Source organism: Hoplias malabaricus, chromosome 1 (assembly GCF_029633855.1).
Source record: "Hoplias malabaricus isolate fHopMal1 chromosome 1, fHopMal1.hap1, whole genome shotgun sequence".
Classification (NCBI taxonomy): Eukaryota; Metazoa; Chordata; class Actinopteri; order Characiformes; family Erythrinidae; genus Hoplias; species Hoplias malabaricus.
In genome coordinates this window covers 69,463,726-69,480,805 of record NC_089800.1, presented here as the reverse complement: position 1 = coordinate 69,480,805, position 17,080 = coordinate 69,463,726, and the positions used below count along the sequence as shown (strand labels likewise).

At 36.5% G+C, this 17,080-nt stretch overlaps 1 protein-coding gene across 3 annotated transcripts; it reads left to right on the top strand.

Annotated features, from left to right (window-relative positions):
• The first annotated feature begins 1,392 nt into the window (after window positions 1–1,392).
• Window positions 1,393–16,089, top strand: asmt2 (acetylserotonin O-methyltransferase 2). Of its 3 annotated transcripts, none has more exons than XM_066682439.1 (9): window positions 1,393–1,476; window positions 2,723–2,820; window positions 4,607–4,781; window positions 5,372–5,501; window positions 5,658–5,726; window positions 6,730–6,848; window positions 11,413–11,550; window positions 12,389–12,511; window positions 14,089–16,089. In XM_066682439.1, exons 2-9 carry the CDS (start codon window positions 2,737–2,739, stop codon window positions 14,298–14,300), a joined length of 1,050 nt encoding a protein of 349 aa, XP_066538536.1. In that variant the 5' UTR covers window positions 1,393–1,476; window positions 2,723–2,736; the 3' UTR covers window positions 14,301–16,089. The 3 variants fall into 3 exon arrangements, with proteins under 3 accessions (XP_066538536.1, XP_066538520.1, XP_066538529.1); XM_066682423.1 differs by having other exon boundaries at window positions 1,399–1,557; window positions 12,437–12,511; XM_066682432.1 differs by having other exon boundaries at window positions 1,399–1,557.
• Window positions 16,090–17,080: the final 991 nt, after the last annotated feature.

Sequence of the window (17,080 nt, the reverse complement as noted above, 5' to 3'; positions counted from 1 at the left end):
GCTCTGGTTTAAAGGTTTTAAAAATTTTGAATATGTTACTTGTACAGGGGTTGGACAATGAAACAGAAACATCTGGTTTTAGACCACAATAATTTATTAGTATGGTGTAGGGCCTCCTTTTGTGGTTAATACTGCGTGAATTCATCTTGGCAATGACATATACAAGTCCTGCACAGTGGTCAGAGGGATTTTAAGCCATTCTTCTTGCAGGATAGTGGCCAGGTCACTACGTGATGCTGGTGGAGGAAAACGTTTCCTGACTCACTCCTCCAAAACACCCCAAAGTGGCTCAATAATATTTAGATCTGGTGACTGTGCAGGCCATGGGAGATGTTCAACTTCACTTTCATGTTCATCAAACCAATCTTTCACCAGTCTTGCTGTGTGTATTGGTGCATTGTCGTCCTGATACACGGCACCGCCTTCAGGATACAATGTTTGAACCATTGGATGCACATGGTCTTACTGGTGCAATGTGCAATTAATGAAGATTGGCCACCAGGCTGCTCCAGTTTAGCCATGAAACCTCCCACACTAAAATGACAGGTGTTTCAGTTTCATTGTGTAACCCCTGTACATAAATAAGTGATGTTCAGATGATAAAATCCATTATCTGTAACCGCTTATCCAATTTAGGGTCGCGGGGGGTCCAGAGCCTACCTGGAATCATCGGGCGCAAGGCGGGAATACACCCTGGAGGGGGCGCCAGTCCTTCACAGGGCAACACAGACACACACACATTCACTCACACCTACGGACACTTTCGAGTCGCCAATCCACCTGCAACGTGTGTTTTTGGACTGTGGGAGGAAACCGGAGCACCCGGAGGAAACCCACGCGGACACGGGGAGAACACACAAACTCCTCACAGACAGTCACCCGGAGCGGGAATCGAACCCACAACCTCCAGGCCCCTGGAGCTGTGTGACTGCGACACTACCTGCTGCGCCACCGTGCCGCCCAGATGATAAAATGTTTGGTTGTAATTAAACATTTGTGGATTGTTGACTAAAATACCTGAAAAAATACATATAATGTAATAACACATACACTATATTTAGAACATAAAGAAATAAGTAAAAGTAATTAAATACATTATTTACATATTTTATCATAATACCGTACATTTGTGAACAATGCTTAAATATTACGAGTGGTTTATGAGTTTTTAAAAACGTATTTTAATGAAGATAAATATAAAAATGATCAACATTTAAAATACGGCTCACCTTCAAATTTCAATGCTGACTGTTAGACGCGATATCTCGTAAGAATCACAAAACAACATTTAGCACTCACGACTTTTGACGCTACACCGAATAAGTACTGCTTGTGTTCGGGCGCCATCTTGCGATGAAACTACAAGACTGCAAGTTCAACTTCAACCGCTCAAAGCAGGAGAGCACGACAGGAGCTGCGACGAGCTGTCAGTTTATTTGATATTTCAGAACAGCTCTGGTTCATAGTATTCACCTGGTAAGCGTCTAAAACAGTATTTTTTTTGGGCTTTTGTCGTGAAAACGGGATTAGCGACAGCGCTGAGTGTTTTGTGTTTTGGTAAGTACAGCTAAATACCAATGGAGCTGAAGTTGGCTTGTTTTTCCTAATTTCTAGTTCCACCTTAAATTGTACTGCTGCTAGTATCCGGGGCCTCGAGCAGCTGAATGTCACTACTGCACATTTAAGGTGGAACGGAAAATAGGAGTTATGATGCTGCTGAATAAGAAACCAATTCCATTATTATTAAATTGCAACAAACCAATTTGTTTTATTTGATAGAAAACTGTAATTAAGACATAGTATTTTTTCAGTTATGCATCGTTAAATAGCACGAATTTATGCTTGTAAAGGAATATAAGAAGGTGTAAAGAAATCATTTATTTTGGTAGGAGCTGTCAGTCATTCAGGTGAATGCCTTCAGAGATCTCATCAGACATTAGTGAGACATGGTAATACAAAACAATGTACAGTTCAGTCTGGGGAATATAAGGCGATTGGCACCTCAAATTCATTTTTTTAATAAAACCAGAGTAATTTTGTCACATCTGCCACATTTAGATTTCATTGGTTATGCAACAGGGTTTTTTTCCTGTGTGCAGACCTATGTCCAGTTATCTCAAATGGCATTATGTAACTCACTGAAACACTTTGGTCTAAGTCGCTGCAAAGATTTGCCTTTAATATTTTGATGTGCAATGGCTGTGCAGATTTTTGTATTACTGTGTCTGTCAAAAAAGCCTTAATTGGCAATGCCTGACCTGGGGTGTATATATGATGTGTATAATGGTAATGTAGTAATACTTGAAATGTTATTGTCTATAGTGTTCGCTTATGGAGTAAATATATCCTAGACAAGCTCTCAGTCAATTCTAGCTGCCAAATGGTTACCAAATTTAGAAGTATATTTTTGTTAGTCATGCAACAATTGCAGTAAGAATACCAATTAAATTTTTTTTAATCAATCCTACAAAAGCAATTATTTATATATATTTGATTCCACAAAAAGCCTCTTATGGGGATGCTGGTTTGTTTTGGCATGAGTCATCACTACATCTCTCATTTTACACAGTAAATTATAAAATTCATAACTTCAGAACTATTATTACAGGTTAGATTACTTTTTTGAGCTGTGAATATTTGTTTTTACGGAATGGATAGCATTGTGTCAACTGCAGAAACTCACATTTTGATAATGTTTAATCATGTTTCTTGTTGAATCCAGAGGAAATATTTTACATGATGGCGGAGCATCTGTCTCAAAGTGAACTGGACTATCCTTTCAAACTTCTGGAGTATTTCAATGGCTTCAGAGTGTCCAAGGTTAGTCTATGTCCATCGCATTAAGAATATCTCATGCATTTCAGGGTAAATTTTGAGAGGTCAGTAAGTTTATTTGACTCATGGGGTGGTAGAATGATGCTCCTTCATATAGCTGTGTCTCAGTGTTTCCTTGCATGTCCTGAGTCATTTGGGTTTGTGCCAGTCATGAATACATGAAGCAAACAGACTGCACACTGAAGCAGCACACAAACAGCTTTGTTTTAAAAGTGTATTGCTAGTCTAAAGGATCCATTTAAGCAATAACCAACATTTTCATATTTACGTAGTTACTGATACTATAGACTGGGAGAAAATATCTAATTGCGACAGGGGTGACCTCTGCCAAATCTTTCAAAGGAGCAATAGTTGAGATGACGGCTTGTTCATTGGGTAAATTAGGAGCTAGCCCATCTAGACAACTGGCACATTGCATTATATAAATGAATCACTGTCACTGTCATCTAACATGCTAAGTTTTATTTCTGTGGTCACATCATGTAGAAATACAATCAATAACTACTAGATCCAAACTTAAAACATAAATCATTTTCTTTATCTGCATACTGTATAGTATTTTTGGATATCTATATCAAGGACCTAATTATAAGGGTCTTCTTTTAATAAAGTTACATTGTCTTTACAGTATCTGAACAATCAATAAAATTCTCATTTAGTCATCCTCACAAGTAATTTAAAGAGAGACCAGTCAGTACTCATATACAATTCTATACATTTTTAACTCTTCAGTCTTCAGATGACATTGTATATTAGGAGCAGGAGTTTCTTAGCTGCTCTTTCTACATGACTGGCTACTCCAATTATCCGTGCAGGGTTATGCCTGAAATTAATCGGTGCCCTATTCACTATATACTTCATTGTGTAGTGATTAAGTAGAGGGGCATTTGGAACATGCCTCATGTTGTGTATGAGAGAAAGTTGGCTAAAGCCGTCCCAGACCCCTTTAGGGAATTAACAGAAGGCCCTGCAGCTCCAAAATAAGGAGCATTTATGTGAGAGTCTATGAGTGGTGTCAGGGGCTGTGGTACTCAGAGGCAGGACTGTACAAAACATAAATCTATTTGGACTATGATACTAAGATGTGGGACAATATAATAATAAACAACTGTGGGTTAATACTGTGGTGGACTGAGAGTGAAAAACAATTCCTCCCTTTTGGTGGTGTGTCACCCAATGGCCTTAATGAACAAACCTCCCAATTGCACGACTGAGATTTAGTTGTAGTTACACTGTAGGGACAACAATATTGCGACACATACACATTACACATACAGGAGCTTTTTTAGCACCCATTCTAAATGGCACAAGCATTAATATGGGGTTGATTTCTCCTTTGCAGCTGTTACAGCAGGTTTGGAAATTGGCAGCTGTTGAGTCAGTAGAGAGCTGTTGACTTTTTACTGACTGTGTACCTCAGCACTTGTGACACCATTCTGCAAATTTACATGGTCTGCAACATTGTGGCTGAATTGCTGTGGTTCCTAAATGCTTTCTTTTCAGTAATACCATTCACAGTTGATCATGGAATATCTAGTATGGAAAATATTTCACAAACCGACTTGTTGGAACAGTGGCATCATACTACAGCACAATGCTTTAATTCAGTGAGGTTTTCAGTGAGAATAGATGCTTGACATTAAACAACTGTGGCAATGGGACTGAATGAAACTCCTGCATTCAATGATTTGGAGGTGTGTCCCAATACTTTTGTCCACGTTCATGTTGTACCCTAAGCTTTTAAGTAATTTATTATTGTTCCCCTCTTCAGGTGATTTTTTCAGCATGTGAGCTGGGTGTGTTTGACCTGCTCCTGCATTCCCAGAAGCCCCTGAGTGCAGCTGAGGTTGCGCTGGAGCTCAGCACCAGTGAAGATGGCATGGAACGACTCCTTGACGTTCTGGTGGGCATTGAGATCCTGGAGGTGGAGCTTACAGAGGGCACAGGTGATTTTACTGTGGGTGGAGCCAACACTCCACAAAATTTTCTTTGGCTGGAGCTTGCTCTTAGGATAGTTGAGTTTATGGTGGGTGGTGTTAGTGCTCAGGCAGCTGAGTTTACTATAGATGGAGCTATGACAGATGACTTTACTGTGGGTGGAGCTAAATTTCAGGACAGGTAAACTTACTAGAATGCTAAAATAATTTTCCTGATTACCTTTTCCTTTACACTGTGTGGTGTTCATGGCAAGTTAGTCATATCTTTGTCATCGGTTTCTTGTGCTGAGAAGTGAAATGGATCCAGATCTGAAATAAATACCAGCCTGAGAACTTCTTTATTGTTTAAAATCTGAAAATATTCTTCATTTTCATACTACACAGTTGGCTCCAATTAGGGGATTTAAATTTAGATCAGTCTCTTTTGCTCCCTAATAGTCTTTATTAATAATGCAGGAGTGGCCCCTGCATATTTAATGAAAAGACAATTTTTTGAGCTTCTCATTAAGATCTACTTGGTAAATATTTTATTCTTTTATATTTTAGTCTTTTATAAAATCTAGTATATTTTATGGTCTTGTGTGTCTTCTCTCCTCAAGCTTATTACAGCAGTACTGATGTTGCTAACCTATATCTTGCCAAGGCCAGCCCTAAATCACTTCATGACATGATCATCTACCAGTCTCAGACCATCTACCCACTCTGGAACAATATGGTGGATGCTGTCAGGTAAGGCATACTCGATGTGAATTTTGGGCCTGGGCTTTCACTAACACATTGCATCTGATTATATATTGGTAACATGAAAATGCAACAGATGCTGTTATAAATTGTTTATTTTTGTGTAAAATGCATGTTGACATAAGTTATATTTTGAATTTTCAGGGAAGGAAAGAATCAAAATGAAAAAACCTTTGGTTTCTCATCAGAAGACATTTTCTCTGCAATCTACAGGTGAGTTCAGGTCTCAAAAGCTAGACACAGGTGATATGAATTTGTTCTTATAGAGGCAGTTAGATTTTCTGCTAACAGACTTGTGGAAAATCATAATAATTGATAATAATGCTATGCAATGGTAATGTCTGGTAAAAGTTCAGTTTCCTAAAAGGATTATTGCATTAAGCAGTTTAATAAAACAGTTGGAGGCTTTTAAATTTAATTTAATTTTATTGTGTTTTTAAATCTCTTTTGCTGAGGATTTCATTGAAAACCTCCCCAGTTCACACAGTGGCGATAGCAGGATCAATCAGGCGAAGTGTGTTATTTAATTATTTTGTCTTTTAACCACAGTGATGTGATGTTTCGTGACAGTTTCTGGGTCATAGATTTTGTACTGAGGAAATTAGGGGCTTAGATTTGAGTCTTGTTGACAGGCTGCCATCATTGTGTGCGTGTGTGTGTACGCTTGTGTGTTATTGTAGGAGGGTGAGTGTGTCCCTTTCCTTGTGGGTTTGTGCATTGAGACAGAAAATTTGAGGTCATAGTGCTTACCCATCTCTACTCCCACTGTGTATGTATATGTGTATGAAGCTACAAATACAAACAAATGAGCCATTTTAAGTAGTTTGTGTGTGACTGCTGGTATATACAGAGGCCAATTAATGATAACAAAAGAAAACTGTCAAATACTATACATGAAAGATTAATTGTTTTTACATTTATGCATTTTTATTTTTCATTAATAACAATAATTTAGCTGATGAACTGCCTGTAGATGACTGTTTACATACCAACACAATTACAAATGCCTGGTAATCTGGCACAGCAAACTTTAGCATTTGATCAGAATTCAGTAAAAGAGTATAGTTTTAAGTATCAGCCTCTGTATTTTCCAGCCCTAAAACCGGCTCACCCAATAAAAATAATATAATATAATAACACTGTTTAACAGATGGCAAAAACTGTGAGCATGACTCTCAGTTTTCTACTGTGCCAATCTAAAACTCATTTTTTTCAGGTCAGAGGAAGAGATGCTGAAGTTTATGGGACTGATGAACTGTACGTGGGTCATTGATGGCCATGACATCGTAACTGCCTTTGACCTGTCCAGCTTTAAGTCCATTGTAGATGTTGGAGGTGTGTGGTGGCATTACTTTCAACTTTTCTGTTTTTCATAAAATAAATAATAATGTAGTTTAAAGGAGCAATGTGTAATACTGACGCCAATTGTTTAAAATTGGATCTACAAACCGGATTCCAAAAAAGTTGGACTAAACACTAAACACATTGTGAATAAAAACTGAATGCAATGATGTGGAGGTGCCAACATCTAATATTATATTCAGGATAGAACATAAATCACAGATCAAACTTAAAAATCTTTGCTATTTTATGCTGGGTTAAACCATTCTGGTATTGATGCCCTATTCTTCTGCGCAACAATGGTGGAATTGGTGATCCTCTTACCATCTTGGCTTCAGAAAGACACTGACACTCCGAGAAGCTCTTTTTATACCCAATCATGTTGTCAATTGACCTAATTAGTCTTAATTGGTCTTCCAGCTGTTCGTTATATACTCAATTTCTTTTTTTCCAGCCACTTATTGCTACTTGTCCCAACTTTTTTGGGATTTGTTGACACTGTGAAATTTTGAATCAACATATTTTTCTTTTATAATGTTACATTTACTCAGATTAAACTTTTGATCTGTCATCTATGTTCTATTACGAATAAAATATTGACATTTGTCATCTCCACATCATTGCATTCAGTTTTTATTCACAATTTGTTTAGTGTTCCAACTTTTTTGGAATCCGGTTTGTTTAATTCAGTTTTGAAAACAGTGGAGAGTGCCGTTTTCCTCTTCCCCCTCTTCCTCAGACATAAAGCTAGACCAGGTTGCCAGTTTGAGGACAACCGAATGAACAAACAAGTTTAAACGAGTTTAAGAACATTGGACCATCATAGCTAAGAAGAATGTGCCATAATCAAAATATTTACACAGAAAAGTGTTCATCATTTCATTAAAACATCTACCTATGCAAGAAGAAGACAATAAAGTGAAATGAGCGGCCGCCATTTCCCTGCATTTACCAGCCTTTACTGGCCAAATCCACCTTAAATATTTTAGACTAGACAAGGCTAGGGTTACTTATCGATTTTCCCTTCTATTATAAATGTCATTTAGGATGCAGATCTTTGCTTCTTATTCACAATTTTAATAGTCAAACATTTCGTTCCACCTTACATGTCTCCCTTTACAAGTCTTATTGCCGTTAATCGCCAGCTTCTTCAATTCTCTGTTCCACTTTAAGAGAAGAGCCGAAGCTAGCGTTATAGCTTTTTGAAGCAACTGTTATTCTAGTTCATCAGTTTAAATCACACAAACAAATTGTATGTGATGTCATTAAACATTTACCTACTTAAGTGAAATGCAAAAATGGAAAGGTCCTCGGCCGTTTTCCTTGTGTTTACAAGAATTTACTCTCTAAACCACCTTACGCTTATATTTGTTGTGTGTATTTACAATTTTCAGTCCTAACACCTTTTAAACGTTGCTATGCCTCACTTTCTTTACTCATTTCTCTTTGTTTACTCTTTTTAATCTATACATAGGTGTCTGTACTAATATATTCTTTTCAGAAATGATTTGATGTTACATGATCAGGAGAAAATTTGCCAGCTTTGGCTCTGTTCTGTAGCTAGTGTTGCTGCTTCTATACCTGCCTCAAGCTTTCAATCACAAGGCCGATATTTCCTCTCATTTTACTCTGTCTCTTGTCTGGATTTTTAGAAGGCCAATGGGGCTTTTTGAGTCTTGTAACTCTCTACACATTTCATGGCTGAAAGATACTATGTTTGTAGACTTGGCAGCGTTGGGTTTGGACTGTAAAATGATTGGCCAGAGGGAGGGATCACAGGCAGGCCCTTGGAGGGGGTCACAGGAGCTTCACTCCGGACTGGGCACTTTTATTTTATTTTATTGATTTATTTATGGACATTTAATGACCAAGTACAGTAAATATCTTACAGATTGCTCCTTTAACTCCACAGAGTACATGATATTGAGAAACTGTCCTTAATAGTGCATTTATAAATACAAAACGGCAATTAAAAGTAGAAAAGGGTGCAAAATAAAATAATTTATAATGTGAAACAGGAATACCATGTTAAAAATATATATATTTTTAAAAATTAATACACTATTTTGTCCAGTTTTTTCAATCATTATACTATACATATTTATATGTTAAAGTTGACATGTTAATGTTTTAACAGGACTATTTTATTAATTCTGTTAACCTATTTTTTGTAGTTGGTGCTCATGAATCATACATAATCCTAGGGTAACTGAAACCCAGTCACCACAAGAGACCCTCCCCTGTTGTGATACTAAATGTTACAGTCTATGGTTTAATTAGCCTAACTGGCAGCTGACAGCATCCACAATTAGACCCTTTTCATTTAATTTTAATTTAAAGGTAATATCTTCTAATAATGATAGGCACATGTTACAAACCAGCATATTGCAGGACATAACAGTGGCAGTAACTCAAATATTCTCTGAATGCATTTTCTGTGTAACGGTGTGTAGGAGTAAAGAGCTGTAGTTTGTGTCCATCAGTATTTCATTGTGATATTGTGGCAGAAATTAATTATTATTATATTTTATATTTTTTATCAATTGTTCTGTAAATTGCTAATGTTAGTGGCTTAGGGATATACTCATGAGTTAAGAATTACATTAATTTTGTCTTTTTATGTCAGTAAGAATATAAACTTATTTTAAATAGTAAAACCTATATTTTTGAATCAAATATGTGCATAAAACAGTTGACATCAGTCACATTTAGCAATATGTAATGGTCCAATTAATCATTTTAATGGAGGTGTTGTAGGCTGTAGGATTTGAACAACTGAAATTGTGTGGCTGCCAGTAGGAAGAGAGTGGGGTGGGCCGTATGTGAAGCTCTAATGGATTGGCATAGGATATTTTACATCTTATCTTGTGTATGATTATAATTAATTAACTGTGACACCCTTATTCAGATTAGTAGTGAATGACATACTACATTGCTTATGGCTATTTTGTTGTGACTGTGCAAACTTCGGCATTTATCCACAGTGAATCCTATGAGAAATGGACCTTATCTTTTGTTTTCTAAATCACTAAACACTGCTGCTGTGCATTTGAGCAATTTATTTGCAGCTTATTCATGCTTAAAAAGTGTTCAAAGCCACGATTAAAGGAAATAACTGTTCAGATTATCTTCAGTGAAAAATGTTTAGAAGCTTACATTTTATTTAATTTTAAAAAATACTGAAAATATGTCAATTTTTAATGTCAGTATACTTCATAATATACAACTGAAAGTGTTAAAAAATGCTAATAATACATTTCAGTGAAGAGCAGTTCTGTAAATGGAGAGTGCCCAAACAGAAACATATATTTTTTCTTAATGGTTCAACAAAAGATTGCATGACTATTCAAATAATCGAGAATGTCCTGAAACCTGATTTAGGTATTTAGGATAACTCATAATATGGAAATTAGCTTTTCTACCCTTACTCGTTTTTTCATTTTTAAGTCTCATGACAGAACTAAAACAAGACGTCTCTATGCTACTCCACCATAGGGGAATGTAAAACCGACGCTTTGACAGAGGTTCTAGTTCTGGCTAGTGTAGTTTGCATAATACTACATTTGAGTTGCCGATAGTTAGCCAGCTCCATGTAGCTTTGCACTCTGCAGTTTTGCGCTCATACCTCATACCAGTGTCAGACAGTGTTTTTCGCAACAGGGCTCTTTCTCAACCTCACTTCATTTGCATAAGATAAAGATTTATTTTTTTAACCTTCAGTATTGTATATTTACATCTGATTTGTATTATTGATCTATTTACCTATTTAGTACCTTTAGTTAGGTACTGAGAGAGAAGACCTAGCACAGGAGTGAGATAGTTTGTTTTTTTGTGCATTTACTGACACTGGGGCTTCGTAAACACATTAGACCGGTTAGACACATTAGACTGTGAGGAAAGATCATCTGAATTTTATATAAAAATATGTTTTTAATTACAAACATGAATTTCACATTTAACAGAAGAAAACAATCTTACAGTGGCTAAATAGAAGCAATTATGAAATGTGGATCATTGGTTGAAAGTGATAATCAGTGATGAATCATAACCCTGCATTGATCAATGAAATTATGCTGTCATTTTCTTTAAGGAAAGACTTCTGACATGTTCAGAAAGCAGTGTGGATCTCAAAGCAATTTACAATTTATGGTGAAATTTGATATTAGGGATACACAGTGTCATAGATGAATCAATAGTACCCCCTTGTGGAGTGCTTTACTGGTTTTTTTTTAAATCCATATTTTTTTATATAAAATACCTGAATTTAAGTTGTTAGAGATGTTTCATTAAGCCAGATTGTTCAGCTATTAAACAAATATTGTTTCTTTGTGTACAATAGGCCTTTTATATTAATATACAGGAAGTTTAGTGGTCAATGTGGCTTCATTTGTTTCAGTAAAGTGTATGAGGGCGGCAGTACGGAATGGCAAAATGCAAAAAATGGTAGGCTTTTCAATAGTTTAACAAAACAATAGAAATATATGTGATAACAAATATTATAAACAAGATTATATAACAATGCCTCCCTTCCCTGTTTTTATATCTAATCTGTCCTCAGGCTGTTCTGGAGCTTTGGCCCGTGAGTTAGCTAAAGCTTACCCTGCCTCTACAGTCACTGTTTTGGACCTGCCAAAAGTGGTCCAAACTGCCCAGAAACACTTCAGTCAAAGTGATGACACCATTCAGTTTCTGGAAGGTCAGTGGGGTAGTGGTCAAGCATCACAAACTTACAAGTAATGAATGATTTATAATTCCTTTTCTATATGAATTATAGCATTATATTAAGGTTGGGACATGCCTAATTAAAACAAAATGCGGTTAAATAGGAATATCCACAATGTATTAAACAAACCTAACTACCTTATTTCTCTCTTTTTCTTCCAGATACATAGTGTTATCTCTTACCCTTTCTATTTATTGTTTAAAGTAGATCTTTTATGCCTTGAGGTAGCACACTCTTGTTTTTTTTAAATATTAGAATACAGTGGCATCAGATTTAGCCTTAGGAAATAATTTCAAGCATTTAAAATGTATTTTAAATTATTGAAATATTGAAAAACCTATATCAGGTGGTAACATAAATTGGGTGGTTTAACTACATATCATTGTTTTCTGAAACAATTTTACTTTTTAAACCAACAATTTCTCTTACACATTTTATTTTATCTCTGGCTTTTCATCATGTACCCCAATATCACAGTTTTTTCTTCTCCCTATATGTTTATTATAACTTTTATTATTACTACAGGAGAAGAAAATTGTTGCCACTTTCAGCGTGAATCTAAAAACTTTTTTTTTGTTTTTGGAGCATATCTATTGGCCTATTACTCATGAATTTTGTTATACAATGTAGTGGAAGGCTAGCATTTTCAGATTATGTCAAAAATGATACAAAAATTTCTTACTCTGAAAATATAGCCAGTCTATTTTCTCATACCATTTAAAGAACATTTTCCCTACAGCTTGTAGCATGTTTCTGGGCTCCTTTTAAAGAAATTATTACATGAATGTGTGTGGTTGTGTGTATGTATAAGGGGACTTTTTTGAAGAAGACCTTCCTGCTGCTGATCTGTATGTCCTAGCAAGGATTATCCATGACTGGAAGGAGGAGAAATGTGTGACACTGCTGAAGAAAATTCATGCAGCCTGTCAGCCAGGTGAGACCAGACACTAAAATGCAATGGGTGTGTATGGCACGGTGGTGCAGCAGGTAGTGTCGCAGTCACACAGCTCCAGGGATCTGGAGGTTGTGGGTTCAAGTCCCGCTCCGGGTGACTGTGTGTGAGGAGTTCTCTGCTTGGCTTTCCTCCGGGTGCTCGTTTTTCTCCCCACGGTCCAAAAACTCATAGGTGTGAGTGTGCGTTGGACTTGCACCCCCTCCAGGGTGTGTTCCTGCCTTGTGCCTAATGATTCTGGGTAGGCTCTGGACCCTGAACTCAGTAAGTGGTTACAATGAATGAATGAATTAATTATTATATATTAATTATTAATGTGTTTGCCATCAGATCATCCTTTACATTAATTTCAGTCATTTTTGCCTTTTCACATCTTAAAAATAAAGCTTTCTCCCATACACTAATTGTAGTGTACTAAATTCAGCTTGTTTGGAGCCTGAAATTTCCTTCATTATATTTTACTTTAGCTACAAGGTTAATTTTGAGAATATTGAAAGCTAATTGCTTCCTAGGCATGCAGACTGCTTCTACAAACATTTATGAAAGAATGGGTCGCTTTTAGGAGCTTTGTGAATTCAGCATAGTACTGTGATAGGATGCCACCTGTGCAATAAGTCCAGTTATGAAATTTCCTACTTAATATTCCACAGTCAAATGTCAGTGGTATTATAACAAGTGGAAGCGATTGGGAATGACAGCAACTCAGCCATGAAATGGTAGGCCATCTAATATGACAGAGCAGGGTCAGCGGATGCTGAGGCACATAGTGCGGAGAGGTCACCAACTTTCTGTAGAGTCAGTCGTTACAGACCTCAACTTCTTGTGGACTTCAGATTAACTCCAGAACAGTGCATAGAGAGCTTCATGGTATGGATTTCTATGACTGAGCAGCAGCATCCAAGCCTTATACCTTCAAGCGCAATGCAAAGTGTCGGATGCAGTGGTGTAAAGCAAGCCGCCACTGGCCTCTAGAGCAGTGGAGACGTGTTCTGTGGAGTGACGAATAACACTGCTTCGATGAACAAGTCTGGGATTGGTGGTTGCCAGGAGAATGGTACATGTCTGCATTGTGTTTTGTGACATTTAATAAATAAATAAATACGTAAATAAATAAACAAACATAACTAAGTTTATTAGACTTCACGTAATTTGAAGTGATTGTGTGATGACTTAGACATGTAAATAGCATGATGGTAATTGATGGAATATGAGCTTCCATTTTTCATTGCTTCAGTTGCTAAATTAAAGAAGCATATTTCAGACACTAAACATTTCTGCAGATTGACTACATTTTACATAGTGAGGGAAACTTGTGTGCCTTTTTGAAAATTCATTAAATTATCATTCATGTCTCTCTTTCTCCCTGACTTTTTTGCCCACATTTTTTTTCACTGCTTCAGGCACATATTACCATGTATAAACCTGTCAAATAATTTTTGTATTTTCTCTCTCCCTGTTCCTGCTCAAATGATCTTTCTTCTATCTTTCTTATTCTCTCTCTCTCTCTCTCTCTCTCTCTCTCACTCATTTTGTATGTTTCTCTCCTTCTGTCTTTGTAGGTGGAGGTGTTCTGCTGGTGGAAGCATTGCTGTTTGAAAATCACAGGGGTCCAATCATGGCTCAGATCTTCTCTCTGAACATGTTGGTTCAGACAGAGGGGAAAGAGCTGCCACCCTCACGATACACACACATGCTCACAGCCTCCGGCTTCACTGACGTGCAGCTGTGCAGGACAGGGAAATCCTATGACGCTATTCTGGCTTTCAAATGACCTCACAAACACAGGCATGCACACCGAGGCTCTATGACTCCTGCTTGGACACCCAGTGCCATTAGTTCTTGATCCATATAGTGCACTATTTAATACAGCCTCTGTGATTACATATCATTATATTCCAAAATCTGTGCAATTGAACGTTAAGGTCACAATGCATTTTTACACACTTGGGAGTCACTAAAAAACACTTAAGGTGGGAGTTTGATAAAGTGATTTTTCCCTGATGCAAAAAGTCATCAGTTAAGGGCCACAGCATTCGACACTTCCACAATATCCACACCAAAAAACACAAGTCTTCAGGGTTTTAGCTGTTAGTATCAAAATATTATAGGTGACTGTGTTGGATTAAGGCTGAAATGCAGCTGTGCTCTCTCTACTGAAACAGCGAATTCATCTCATCAGAGAATCACCAGGTGCAAAACGTATGTTACATTTACTAAACTGTTTTGAACACTGAGCATCCAGGCCTGGGCCTGGATCTACAAACACAAGGTTCAGTAAAACTACACCCTTTAAAAAAACATGGTGCTTAACGGATTCTTGAGGGAAGACAATGCATCTGAATAAAACCACAAACACAAAATGAAATAGTATTCATCATGACAAAATGAAAGGGTTTCTATATAGCACCAAAAAAGGTTCTGGTTGTAACAATAGGAGAAGCCTTTTGAGGCTACATAGAACTATTTAAATTTTATAGATTTTTATAGTTGATTTATTATTACATTTTCCACCAACCTGAAGAGGAATCATGTAAGAATTTTTGGTGTTTCTGTGGTTCTATGAAGAACCATGCTCTTTTCTGAATAGCCTTTCATAACCATCAATTTTCTGACAATGACAACTGTTTGTCATCCCACCCCCAACTCCTTTCACTATTACTGCTGTTTTATGCTATATGATGTACCTTTGGCCCATAAGTTCAGGAAAGATGTGTACAGTTGATTTTACTTTATTTTCCACGTCCTGCTGCAACGTCTTTGAAATCCAAAGCTTGATTCATTCATTTTTATGATTGCCCCTCAGTCCTGCTCTGTTTTGATCCAGAATGCTAGTGGATGTTGTTATTCCTTATATATTGTATTAATCTGTTTAAATTACAAAGCCATGCATGTTGACACACCACAGCTATTCTTCTCTCACATATGCACAATCGTACCAGTCAGACGTTTGAACTCACACTCACAGAACATGCACAACAATGTGTTTAGAAATATTTTCAAAATTATGGATAGTAAGGAAGACATCAAATGTCTGTTCATGGAATTGTTCCATTTAGAAATGCTGGATTTTTAGGAAATATTTTATATATTTAGGAAATTGTTTATGACAAAATAACGTATTAACTTGTTAACTTAAGTTAACTAAATAACAAAGTAATAATACTGATCAAATTTAATCTCTACATTCAAATAAAAAATTATGTTTCAAAACTACATACATTTGTAGACATCTGTTCATCCAACATGCGCAACATTGTGTAGTCTATCACTATTAAAGATAGTTATCAGTAATTATTTCAATGTTTGTATTCATGAAGAAAACAAGAAGCTGCATGTAATGCTTACACTGAAAATCTGCTAAATGTGTGTGATATGTAAAACTCAAAAAACTGAACTGCAACACATTCTCCTGTTCATGTTAGAAATACCAATCTTGTAATACGAGCTTTCCTATCAGCTGTCCCTCAGTGATCACCACTCACAGGGGTTTATTTACTTGAATTTTTATACACCCTCGGGTTTTTGTGTATACGTTTTCCCACAAATATTCAGTAATAAAACAGCACAATGGAAATAATGTTTGTGTAGAGCGTCATTTATTTATTAAGTAAGCGCCGTCTAGTGGCAGGGCAGGGTAAATAAAGGGAGCAATGACGCAACGCCCTTTTTCAGTTTAATGCACTCGCTATTTTTTCCGTGTAGTTTTCCTCATAAATTCACGTTATATTCTTAGAGCAGCACAAATATATGACAACACTATGAAAACAGTGAACATTGTATTATTTTACTGAATTATGACGCCTCTAGTGGCCTTGAGCGATACTGCAGGCAGCAACGACAGAATCGTTTTAAAAAACACTTTTTGGCATATTCTCCAATAAATGTGTACTTAGCGGAAATATTTAATATTTTGACAGAATACTAAGAAACGAAAATCATGTTGCCTGCATATTTATTTATTTATTTATTATTATTGTTAAAGGCCTTGTATTTTAATGTCCCTTCATTTTTATCCCTGAGCTCCACTTGTTTATGTGGGATTGTTTTACAAGAGTTCCTTATGCGTTTCTACATTTTCCAACCTCACTTTATCCTTTACAATTAATAGGGTATCTTTGGTGACATTCATTTAGTCTGATACTGTTCATGTCACTGGCCAATGGTAGTAACGTCTAATAAAATATCCATATCTTTTTTTTCCCTGATGTTCACCCTTCTAATTATGTGATGTTATGTAATTTATTATTATTATTAATATTATTATTGTGCCTTTATTATGCAAAAGAGCTCCCTTTGGATTGGCTTTGATTTTTTATATTAAGTCCGAAAAGCGCTCCTTATAAGTTGTGTGTGTGTGTGTGTGTGTGTGTGTGTGGTAGTTAGTTATTGGCGCCCTCTTGTTACAGCACTGATTTAGTGCAGGCAACATGTACAACACATTTTAAGGCATGTTTTCTCTGCAACTTTCCCCCACCCTCTCTTATATTGTGCATCTACATATGTGTGTGTGGGTGAGTGTCTAGCGCGATATTTCGTAATAAGACGACACTA

Bases quoted from the DNA above. Each gene is read 5' to 3' on its own strand.
- asmt2 (XM_066682439.1), top strand. From the start codon at position 2,737: ATGATGGCGGAGCATCTGTCTCAAAGTGAACTGGACTATCCTTTCAAA. The intron at 2,821-4,606 runs GTTAGTCTATGT...TCCCCTCTTCAG, and splicing joins ATGGCTTCAGAGTGTCCAAG to GTGATTTTTTCAGCATGTGA. The intron at 5,502-5,657 runs GTAAGGCATACT...TTGAATTTTCAG, and splicing joins AATATGGTGGATGCTGTCAG to GGAAGGAAAGAATCAAAATG.